This window comes from Aphis gossypii, chromosome 1 (assembly GCF_020184175.1).
Source record: "Aphis gossypii isolate Hap1 chromosome 1, ASM2018417v2, whole genome shotgun sequence".
Taxonomy (NCBI): Eukaryota; Metazoa; Arthropoda; class Insecta; order Hemiptera; family Aphididae; genus Aphis; species Aphis gossypii.
In genome coordinates, this window is record NC_065530.1 from 82,318,483 (window position 1) to 82,331,600 (window position 13,118).

Consider the following 13,118-nt stretch of genomic DNA (forward strand, 5'->3'; position numbering starts at 1 on the left):
TCGTGTAATAGTATCGACAGAAAACTGTGATTAATTTTAAAGAAATCAATATATTTTAAAGTAAATACCTATTAGTTGTTTTACTCAGAATTTGAAAAAGATTGCACGGTTATTCACATATGACTAAAAAAATGTAACTTTTGAAAATTTAACTAACTCTAAATATTTACTACAAGTGTAGACATAACTAATACTTATATACAAAAATTATAAACTATTGTCTAAATTCGAAAACTATAATTTTACTTGCACCACTCAGAATATTATTTATGTATTCATTTAATATAATAAATTATTATATTTTCTATTTTTTTTTTTCATAAATATGTATCCCTAGATTTAATATATGTGAGTGTTTGTAAATGAAAAGATATGGATGCAAATATAGAAAGAGTGGAATGAAATAAAAACGAAAATATAATTTGCTTTTTACCACAACATGTATATACCGTAAGTCATAAGCATAGCGTTTTACATTACTTTGGAGAAAAACTTATTTATGTGGGTAAAAATTGTAAATGGAATATGTTATTTACTTCTGGATCTTTAGGAACGTATAAAATATGACTTAACTTACCTTTGTTGGTTTCATTCAAAACATATCATGACATTCGCAAATCGAGCGTGTGCTCTGTGCTTTAGTCGTGCGTAAAAAATATCATTAGAAACTCCGTAGTCCGTATACCAATTCAGTATGTTTAACGCCTTGCTGGAGACAAAAGCTATTTGAATAGAATATGCAATAGTAAACAGACTATTGTTGGTTTATTTTAGATAATAATAGTACATTATTTTCGTATAATTAAAATGTTTAACAATAATGATAAAAATTAGAACAATTTAAGTTTTGTGTAAAGAATATTGATCAATCAGCGAAGTGTATCGAATAATAATATAAACATAATATAATAATTATTAACATCATAATAATGTATTACATATTATAAAATCAACGCGTAACACCTGAAGTAGTCCCCGATGAAGGGAATAATTATTAGGTATGAAAAGATTGTCAATGACGACACCGGTCGTCGTCGGGTCAGATGAGCTTGAGCCCCACTTTAGTAATTAACAACATGAAATAACATGATAATTATTAGGCAACGTACATTATGTATCTACAACACGCATCGGTATAGTTGGGTTCTCGAAGTGATATTTACTCGTCCAAAACGAAATTGATGGGTAAGGAGATATGCATAACGCATTACCTAAATGTATGGGTCGGTAGAAACGACCAACCAGTACGGTATCTATATGGTTGCAGTTGAACCGCAAAACCACTAACTATACGTCTATATTATGCATCTTTATTAGAACATAATATTATTATATTATTCAGTAGAAACGCAGGAAACGAGCATGTCAAACGCGAACGGTTGAAAACGAAAATCCAGTGGTCCGAGTTCCGAGGACTAAAACGGTATTGTCGTGTTGATTTCAATATGTAATTTATTTTTAGAGCCGTTGTATTTAATAATGAACTGTCATATAATATTCTTATATGACATATAATAATAATAATAATAATAATATTCATAAACGCGTACAGTGTACACCTATAGTGTACGTAATAATATATGATTATAAAATATAAATAGAAACAAATCGATATCACAATAAGTACTTATAAGTAAGAATCATTATTTTAAAAATCGTTTTAATTGACAGATAAATAGTGGTCAAAATGCTGATGGTAATATACATATATGTATATATACATAATACACATTATTATATTATATTACATACATACAAATATATATTTTTGTATAATCGAACAGTGCAGCTTTTAAGGATCACTTAACGTTTATAGCTTAGATATACACACATATACGTCTACGTAGAAAGTACAAGAGTAGCATTATAAAAAAATAAGTTTATTTTTATATTAATATTCTATATAAATTCATGCCAGGCGTAGCATTGAGAAATTCGCCGTAAATGTGAAATATATGGGATATTGTAAGGAACAGAAGAACGCTCACGAAAAGTTTTTCTTCTCATTGATTTTTTCCGCGATACTACCCGCATATGTCTGCTCGACCGGAATTATATCCTAAAAAACTTCCTTAGATAAACCAAACAGAGTTTTAAGGATATTCGACTGTAGGAACTGTCGACAAATGCGAGAAACATAATATATCGATAGGAAAAAACAGCTTTCGTATAACCTGTAGGGTGGTGTGTACGTCCCACGTTAAATATAAAAGTGTAACTAGAATATTATCGAAATAAAACTATTTTTAAGAATACAATATAATACATAATATGTTAAAAAAAAAAAAAATAATAATAATAGTTTTTTTTCAAAATAAATATGTTAATTAATACTATAATATTTAATATTATAATAGTACTTTGTCGGTCGTCCGATGTACTTTTGTAACAGCGTGGCAAACAGTTCTACACGCAGTTACTTAAGTCTGCTATAACAAGCAGCAAATACTATAAAAACTAAAATCAGGACGTTTATTAGCTTAATATTTAAAAAATGTAAATAGCATCTATCGAAAATGTTCTTATATACAACTTTAAAGTAGGTGCCTACTTTACGGACACATCCGGTGTTTAAAGTGTTACGTATTTTTAGTTTTGGTATTTTGTACTTTGCATACACAATAAAAATATATTTTATACTTCGAATACATTTGTCACAACAGCGGATATTATATGTAGGTACCTACATAAAATATGACATTGGTTTGAGGTGGTTGAAATATATGTTTGTAGCGTTCGGAATAAACAATTCGTATACCTTCTCTAATCGTTGAATGCGTAGCCCCATAGATATATTCTATAATATATTAACGTTAAATAATGTTTGTAGGTTTACCGTCTAAATGCGGATAAAAATAAATGATTTGTCTAATTAAAAATACTAATCTTTGGAGTTTCAAGTAGTAAATATAGTCAAACATTTTTTATAAGCGTTAGAAAAAATAAATTTAATCTATATACATCGTTATAATATAATATACTATTGTACTATAATATCATGCATTTCCGTATAAATCGATCGTCTAAGACGCGTGCTCGTACCAACATAAGGTATGCCGGAGAATAAATGTATATTAATGCACCGACCTATAATACGCGAGTTCACGAGAAGATCGTGAGAGAACGAAATATTAGTAAAAAATAAAAAAAAAACAAGAAAAGTATATTCGTGGGCTTGTCGCGAGAGTAATGGAATCGTTGTAGTCAGACGACGACGACGATGACGACAACACGTGTCTTAAATATTTTGGTACTAGATCAAAAATGGAGAAAAATAAACATAGAAAATTCAAGTCAAAACCCCAAAATTGTAGTTTTGGGCGTTTGAATGTATGATACGTGTCCCGAATATATAAAAAAAAACTTTTCGAGTCGGTTTATGATTACCGTACGTATACCTATAATACAATATCGTATATACGTATGGGGAAACCTTTAAAATACTTTCCGACAAACGTGTACTAAATATTTTTTTAGAATTTTTCGCTTAAATTTTTCGTGCTCATTTTAGTGAACACGTGGGCCTGTGTACTGACCGTCATGAAATACAGAGATACAAAGATCCCTGCTTGTGCTAAACATTATTATCATTATCAATGATAATAATAATAAAATAGTTAACTAATAATCCAATAATATTAGGTCCTTGCGACGTAACAACATTAAGTTAAGAAAAAAATAGTACAACGGCAATTTTACCATTCGAATAAAATCTACGATACCTATTATATAAGAATTTAAAGGAGTAGGTAGTTCATTGTTTTCTATCTACAAAGTTTCTAAATCATCACCATAACAATTTAATTTTGCAAACTTCTATACGGTTTTATAGGGTTAATCCAATTAATCCCATGTGAAATTCAGCCTCGTATTTTAAAAGTATTTGTAAAACTAGGACCGTAAAAGGTTCAATGCAAAACATAATATAGGTAGTCGAACATTCCAAAAATACCAAACGTAAAATTAATAAACTTACACATACGACAGAAGGTTTTGTTGTCAGCTTCTACATTTAAAATTAATTTCTTAATAAACCGCTAATGGTTTAACTAGGTACCTATACATATAAAACAGAAAAATAGTTATGTCTATTAAGACGCAGTACGTTTTTAGGTAGGTAGAAATATATACTTAGTAAGTATTAGTATATTATATTATTATTACTTAATAATATTGAAACATTATCTTTAAAGTGTTCAGAAGTATTGCATATTTTGTTGATAGTATAAATAATTAATACCAACATAAAAAATTAAATATAACTCAAAAATTAATATTTACTTATTATACTAAAAATAGTGTACACTATTCAAAATGAACTGGCTCTTTAGAATTTAAAATATGAATAAAAGGATAAAAAATTGTTTGAAGTTATATTTCTGCGAAAAATTGTCTTATTATGTATATTTAATACTTCTCATTTATTGTTAATATCAACGTTTTACAAGAAATTCACCTCTCTAGGTTTTAAATTCAGTATAAAATCATGTGGAAAATGTATTATACTTTATAGAAAACTCGTTGCATCGATTTATACGTAATTTTGTCTTAATATTCGATGAAATGTTCTTATATTTTGTGTTATACCTACGATTGCTTGTCAATTAAAATTATTTTCCTGATTTTTAAAAAAGGTGAAAATTTTAATGAATAGTTTTTGGATGGATTTGTTTTACTGCCTGCATGTGTTATGTATAGACATTTTGAAAAGTTGTTTGGTTCATCAAATATATTTTATATAATCTTCCTCTAACTTGATATGAGGATGTAGAACTTTGTTATGATAGTTAAATAATTGTTCTATCAGCATGTTATTATAAAATATAAATATCACGTGTTCCATTGCAAATTAATTAAATACAGATGATCAAAAGAAATGTGAACATAAATTTTTAATAATAAATAAAAACTAAATAAATAAAAAAAATCATACACAGGCTGGAAATGAAAGGATATGAAAAACTGATCGAAACTTCCCTACACATAATACATTTAAATCATAATTTGGTATGAGAACTTATAAATATTGAAAATAAAAAATAATCTATGAATTATTGAGTATAGCATGTACAATAGAATTATTCAATGGTTTATTATATTACAAAATAATCGAATTTGCGATGATCTAAAATTTATCGTAAAGCACACATAATGAAGTAAACAATGAAATTATATTTCGAATATTGTCAAAACGAGGATCAATCTAAAATTACGTAGTAATAAGCTATGAACATTGGAATTGTTTTATTTTTAATATTCTAGTGTTAACCATTCCAAAAACGAGATCAATTATTAAACGAATAATTTACGATTGATAATATAAAAACATGTTAAATTTAGACAAAATGTTTTGATGATCAAATTTCACCACAAAAAAGTTGGTATAACGCGATATTAAGTTGTATAAGTTATTTGATATTATTCGATTTAAAGGTAAGTAATATATTATATTATAATATAATTTCATCGGTAGAAAAATGAGAGAAGAATAACAGGGAAAAGTCGTTTTGCACTTTTGCACTTTTTGTTTGTATTTTTCCTTATATGAAAAAGAATAATATAAAGTATCGATATATATGCAGACTGTTATATCAACCCTAGATACTATCCATATTGTTATTATTGGTTCTATATTTATACATTAATAATAAATTATTTAATAATTAGATTACTAAGTACTTTGGTGGAAAGCCATTGATAAAATATTTATTAAATGTGGAAGTGCATAATAACGTATAAATGTATAATTTTGGTATGAAGAGATTTTATAGATAACATGATTGAATTTACAATCATTAATTGTATTTTAAATACAAAATTACTTCATGTGAACAATGCCACTTTTCTATGACCTAAAATATGTATTGTTGAACGATATTGGATTGTCTTTCGAGCAAACAAATTAAATAAAACTGAAAATATGAGACAATTAGAAGACTTAACATAATAAGATAATAATATAAATTCAAACGTTTTAAAGCATAATGATAAATATTTACAACGAATATAGCAATATTTTAATGATGTTTATTATATTAAATTGAGGCTTTAAAAATAATTGGTATTCTTAAAGAAGTACTTTTTGTAGTATTATTTACATTATGATTTAATAAGAGCCAAGAGCTTTCTATGATTTCAGTGAATTCAGGTATGATAAATAAGTAAAATAAATACAATCATGGTGATCTGAGAAATCTGATAAATTATCAGAGTAAAATGTGTAAGTTTGTAAGTAAATGAGTCTGCTGAAAATCTTGGATAATTAAAAAAAAATCAACAAAAACAAAGGATTTTCAATTTGGATAATTTTACATGAAATTCAAAAATTATATTATATATTTTTTTCTGCTTCGAGATATATATATTTTTTTTACAATTTTTTAATATTTATTTTTCACGTATGTATATATTATTAATTATTATTTTACCTACGGGCATGTTTTAACCTGCATAATATACCTATAATATACATGAATATATTATTATATTATGCGTGACGGTTTTTGTGATAAGTATTATTATGATTATATACACATTATATATACAATAAACGTAGTGCCAAAAAAAAAAAGAAAATATATTCGTTTTGAACCATTTTTTGCAGTAGTTATAGTTTGAAATACTCACGGTAATTATACGTATATAATATTTTGTCGGTCGAAGTTTGACGGTCAAGAAAGTCGGTGGGGAGCTCCCTCTCTCGATTTCTCAACCATTTACTACTTACGCGTATAATAATAATATGTGTATACCTAGTGAAATATTGTAATATACGCCTACACGACAAGAGGCTAAAACGGAAAAAAATAAATACCAAACGCGACATTATCATGTAACATGACACACACCTTTCTACTTAATATATAATATTATTATTAAATTTTATCGAGTTAAAATCAAAACCATATTACTGTATACGAGCTGGCGTACTGCGAGTAAGTATATAAAATATTTAAACGTAAATGTGGTTTTTTCAAAAAAAATTTTTGGCACGTTCACACGGGGTTGTTGTTGTTGTTGTAGAGTATGACGCTGAAACGCCTTTGGGCCTTTTTGAACACTGTAGTGACCGCGTTGCTGGCCATCGACGTCCACGTGGCCGGGCCGCCGCCGCCGTCCGAGTGCCGGTAGTGCGGCACGTGACGGTGGCCGTCGTCGTCGGTCTCGTGGAACGGCAGCCGACCTCATGGATGGTGGTGATGGTGCTGCTGGGGCGGTTGCGGCAGAGGGTGGTGATGGTGGATTTGATGGTGCGGCGTATGCTGCTGCTGTTGATGGTGGTGCTGGTGGTGCTGGGCCACAGGGTAGCCGTCCGGGCCGACGACGACCGAGGACTGCAGCGGAGCTCCGTCGTCGTAGAACGCACTGCCGCCGCTTCCTCCGCCGCCGCCGCCTTGATGCTGATGCTGATGCTGATGATGCAGCTGGACGTCGCGATCGTCCACCGGGACGCCTCCGCCGTCGCCGTCTCCGACGTCCGCCGGGTCCAGATCGTCCGAGTACGTGGTTCCCCGACTCTGCACGAGCGACATGCTCTTCTGGTAGCTGAACAGCTGCCGTTCCAGGCTGTAGTTTTCGGCCTGCAGAGCTGTGATCTCGCGCCTGTCATCATATACAAGAAACCGATTATGTTATATTATTATATTGTCAAATTACACAATCCTTTCCGACATCAATAAATATTGTATTATTATTATCATCATTATATCAAAAAATTTAAAATTCGAGGTGCACTGCACAGGTGGGTGACTAGGGCTCAGTACGGTGTGTTCTATGGATTGGACCACTCAGGAAAACAGATGTATGAATTAGTGAGAAGTTTTCGAAAGAAAAATTAGACCGTCATGATCGGTCTGGAACAGTGGTCGAGAACCTTTTCGTGTAATTGAGCCGTTTTGAAAAAAAAATAGGTATTGCAAAACAATGATTTTTAAGGAGCAACGACAATGGTCGAGATAAAAAAAAACCCACTACCGTATAAAAAACGACTAGTATATTTTTTAACTCATAATATCATCATAGTATAAATATGAAATATATATACAGTCAAACTTTGTTAACTCAAAGTTGAAAGGACCAGTAAAAAAGTTAAAATTATCCAAGAATTCGAGTTATCCAAAAAACCAAAAACAAAACTTCAAAGTATGTATGTTATTTAAAACAGTACAATATATTAATAACTATTTGTATTTATTATACTATGCATGTATTTACTATTAATAAATTATGTATAATTTTAAAAATGTATAAATTAAAAAAATCAAAACTGAGTTATTTATGAAAATATTCAAGTTAAACAAAATTTTTCCCATTGTTTCGCATAGAAAATTCTAGAGACCGAGGAAAAATTTTGAGGTATTAACTATTTTGAGTTATAACTATGTTCAACTGCAAAATAAATTATAACGTAGTATAAAAAAAACTAAAATTGCATTTTAGTTTATAATTTATGGGTCTACAATGACTGTAGATTTATATTAATTTTCCAAAAAGCCACGGATTACATGTTATGAAGAATGAAGATGCAGATTCTTTAATTCTAGTTTAGAGATTGGAATGAAATATATAACTAAGAACTCCAGGACCTTTTTCAGCGTCCTACTATTCGTGGTTTTCTTTGTTAATAATAATACGTAATATAAAAAAACATTGGTCGGGTTCTGCGGCGGAAGAAGTCGTTATTACGTGACCCGTCACTTGCTGTCGATTGACGGCAAGTCTGGTCTTCATATCCGTTATACGATCCCTAGGAGGGCTCTTTTTTAAAGACGCTTTTCCTTTAAACTTTTATAATTTTATTTTTCACAGGTATAATATAAAACACTTAAATCTGTTTCATCGTAATATTTAGTTCAATAATAATTAATTAATAACTATTTTCTATATTAAAAAACCAATAAAGTATCATTTTTTAACGGAGTGTTGTTTCTTATTATGCAACTGTGTAAGTGTCAAAGTTTCTCTGTAGGAAACGTGTCAACGTCAGCTGTTACAAAAAAAATTTCATCGAGAAGACTAAAATTGGCAGGACATGCATGGAGAAAGTAGGCATCATTATCGATGACCGTAATTATTAACAGCCCGGTAGTAAAGCGATCCTTGGCAAGATCTCGCTTAAAATGCGAAAATTGTGTTATTAGGATCCAGAGTGCAACCAAGAGAAACAGAGGAAGATAAAAAATAGATGAAAAACTGTAAATATAATTGAAAAACTTGTCTTAAGGATTTACCCACCAAAAAAATAAAAATAAATGTATTGACATAAGTACGGTGTTTGCCGTTTGATTTCCATATCATTGTTTCAAATTACTACCCCACCTCGAGATTTAAATCAAATTAAAAATATTAATTTATTATAATTTATGACTATTATATTTTAATTATTATAAAGAAACTCATTAATTGCTTGATGAATAAAATAAATAATGCGAATAATAATAAATAATTGAAAAAATAAACATTTGTAGTTGTAATCAGGAATCTTAATCTGAATACACCAAACGCTAATATTTCTTCAGCAATAGAACTAGTTGGCTTTTTGGTTAGGTAATCGATAAATAATATCAATTTATAATTATTAATAAAAATCCACTATTTCTATTTTTTATCGGCCTCGATCTCGACATTCATGTCATCACATTTTTTGGTAAAAATTGCATCACTACGTCTTCATCATACTAAAATAATCGATGAATTTCATAAATAAACTGTACATTTTATGATACTTTAATACTATTTGTTTATGACCCGCTGTGTAAATTATGTTTATGTTAAGTATGTGTCATAATAACTAATATTTTATAAATTCTAAGTATTGGAAAACTTATCTAATATTAAGAAAACACGGCGAAAACAACTTGTATGAAACACGTAGTTAATCTTTAGTGTATATCAAAAAGTTTTTAGTGACAATTGAGACGAAAAAATTGATAACATCGAAGTGGAGCAAAATGTACCTGTCGTTGAATTTTTTCATTTATTAGTTTTTACTTTTGAATAATATCATGGTTATACGTGATACTTGGATACGATGGTTGTGCATTCAGAGAGTATTATATTTATTTCGTTATGAATAGAGGAACGTCATATATATTGTCCTAATACTGCAATATCTTTATCGTATTCAATGCATGAAATCATGTTGCACAAAATATGAAAAATAACGTAATTTGTCTTAAATTATTATTCGTCCTAGTCACGTCGTGCATTATGGACAGTAATGTTTTATTATTTGTAAAAAAAATCAGTATAGTCGTTATGAAAATGAATTGGAAAAAATGAATACGAGGGAATAGCATAGCACAAAATAGTCACCTACCGGTGGTATAAATTGTCGTCGTGAACAGTCGTAATAGTGTTGCAGTTTAGAGATTTAACTTTAGAGTTTAGACTGACTAGGAATAAAGTAACGTAGTCGTCTGTGACGGAATACATAATATTGGACCGAGGGAAAAATTATTGGTAGGCACATCAATATTATAATGTATGCAATTCTAAAGTATGAATGAAAAGAAACTAGAAAGTTATTAAAAGGTGTATAATATTTTAGGTATCTTAATTATAATTTAAAAAAAAAAAACAAATCGAGTCTTAATCATGTAATTTAATTTACCAATAATAACGTGAATATTTTAAGTTATAATAATGTTGGCGATGTTATAAAAATCAAATATAGATTTATACGTTTATAAACATGACTAGAAAATTACCACTATCGCGACGGGCAGGCAATGTTGAATTATTTACTTTTTTTTTTTAACAAACTTTAAATTGCGTTAGAAATTTAAAATTACGGTATACAATGCACAGAAAAATCTGTCTTTTAAAGGTATAAGTTAGGAACTATAGTATATGTTTGGTATGTAATGTGTTAGTGCGCGTGCCTGTGAAAAATATAACATATAAGCTGTCCGTAATCGGGATTTATATTGTGTACCTGTAGTATCTTCTATATAGATGTATTCGATGGATGGTTATTTTTTCCTTAATACTGTTTGTACGATGGTCGAAATATTATAAAGCCCGAAAGTATGTTATTGTTAGTAACCGATTAGATAAATCGAATTTACAACGTGGGTCTGTTGGTAGTTTCTAATTCAACAAGCAAATTCAATGAACGATTTTTCAACTATTGGCTAAAGAAGGACGGAATTATCGACATTACCAAAGAAAAGGAATATTACTGAATGCATCATTGACTGAAATTAATCGGCATTACGTTAATATCGTATAAAGCAATTTGATCGGAAATATCGTTATTGAATTAGTAATTTATTCATTAACGTTAATATCCCTTAAAGTAACATGTTATATATATATTATGTATACAGATAAACAGTATATTTATATACTGTAAGTGTTTTTTTTTCAAACAACACTAATTATTTCAAAATCTATTATAGTTTTTTGAAAACTCAATTTTTTTTTGTGTCCCTAGGGAATTTCTATACACTGAATACAATATTTGTAACTTGAAAAATACACAAGTCGAATTAATTTTTACTTCCCTTAAAATTCAAGTTATCGAGACTCGACTGTATTATGTTTACGAAATTTCCAGTCGAAATAAAATTATTATTTTTTAAAATATTTTTTTATAGTTATAATTTTTAAGTTTTTCAATTTATTGAGTGACAACATATATTTTAAATTTTAAATTCTGAAAAAGAATATTTTTGGAGCATTTCAATAAATAAAAATAAAAATTTAGATGAGTAGGTTGAGTTATAAATATTTAAAGTCTAAGTGAATAGAGTAGTAGACAAACATTTTCTCCGTACCACTCCAATATACATATAATATTCTATATACGGTCATCCAAAAAAAATGGGAATAGTAGTTTGTTATTGTTATATTAATATAAGCCCGTTTTCTACTATTCAATCATTATTTTAAAATTAAGATTAAAATCCTCTGAAGTTCCAACAACGGTTGGTTTTTTCGATCATGGCTATAGGTACTGTCTCGATGATTACTTATTTGTAAATATTGTTAACGATATTTCTCACTTGTATTTATTGTACAAATATTTTCGCAGATTTTTTAAAAAAAGAGAAAAAGAGAAGATAAAAATTAGGTGTTCGTTATTCGGAGGGTTTTCTATTAAAAAAAAACTGAAAACATTCCAGTTCCCTTGAAAAATCTCAAATTAGAAGGTGTCCTTAATGGAGTTTTCATTGTATTTATTTAATTTATTATTTTTTGTTCAATTTTAAGTTGATATTGTCTTACTGTAGAACGATGTAAATAGAGTTTTGTGTGATATAAGCAATAGTATAAAATTAATCTAAATGATTTTAAAATGTTATTGTGTACATAATAACTATTATAATATACGTAAAAGTTCAAATCCGTATGAATAATATTTTTAAATTACAACTAAATAATTTAAACTGTTGTTCTTTTTTTAAATAGGTATTTAATTTCAACTAAATTTAAATTTCAAATGCCTACAAAAAAAACCCATGCGTATATATATTTAAACAGCTTAAATAACTATTAATTTTTTTAAAATCATTTATCATAGAAAAAAAAAACTAAAAGAAGAAAATTTAAAATGTTCATAAATAGCTTAAAAAGAATACAATTTTTAGGAAATTATAATATGTAGTAGAAAATACATTTTTACTACTTCAAAAAAAAAAAAAAAAGAAAATTATAAAACACAATACATCATCGCTCTGCTGAGAATCTAAAAATATTTGAACTATAATTCAAACATTAATTGTATAATACCTAACACAAATTGAATCAGTTAGAAAAGAGTTTTCACTGTCATCATAGTGTCCAATGCAAAAATTGTACGATTTATATTTCTTATACATCACCCATCGTGGTTCTAAATACTTAAGAAATTTTAAAATAGCCGTTTATGCAACGCTGAGCTTTAATAATGTTTAGATTAAATTTTAAATACATATCAGTTATCATATTGTGAGGTTTTATTATTTTTAAACAATGTTAAAAATGATTATATAATAGTGTATTTATATAACATACAAATTACTGAGTCGGATTATACTCTAATTTGATGTTTACACAACCGTCCTGATACATTTTGAAAGATACAATATAAAGGTTAAAATATCGGAAGAAGGGATGACTGTACTCAACTGTAA

General features: G+C 28.5%; 1 protein-coding gene across 4 annotated transcripts in view; it reads right to left on the reverse strand.

Annotated features, from left to right (window-relative positions):
- Positions 1-746: 746 nt before the first annotated feature.
- LOC114122489 (uncharacterized) overlaps positions 747-13,118 on the reverse strand; it is a 112,858-nt gene continuing 100,486 nt past the window's right edge. For all 4 annotated transcript variants that reach the window (XM_027985165.2, XM_050210944.1, XM_027985166.2 and 1 more), the window contains one exon: positions 747-7,602. In XM_027985165.2, coding sequence (XP_027840966.2) covers positions 7,185-7,602 — 418 coding nt within the window. In that variant the 3' untranslated portion in view covers positions 747-7,184. The remainder of the gene's footprint in view (positions 7,603-13,118) is intronic.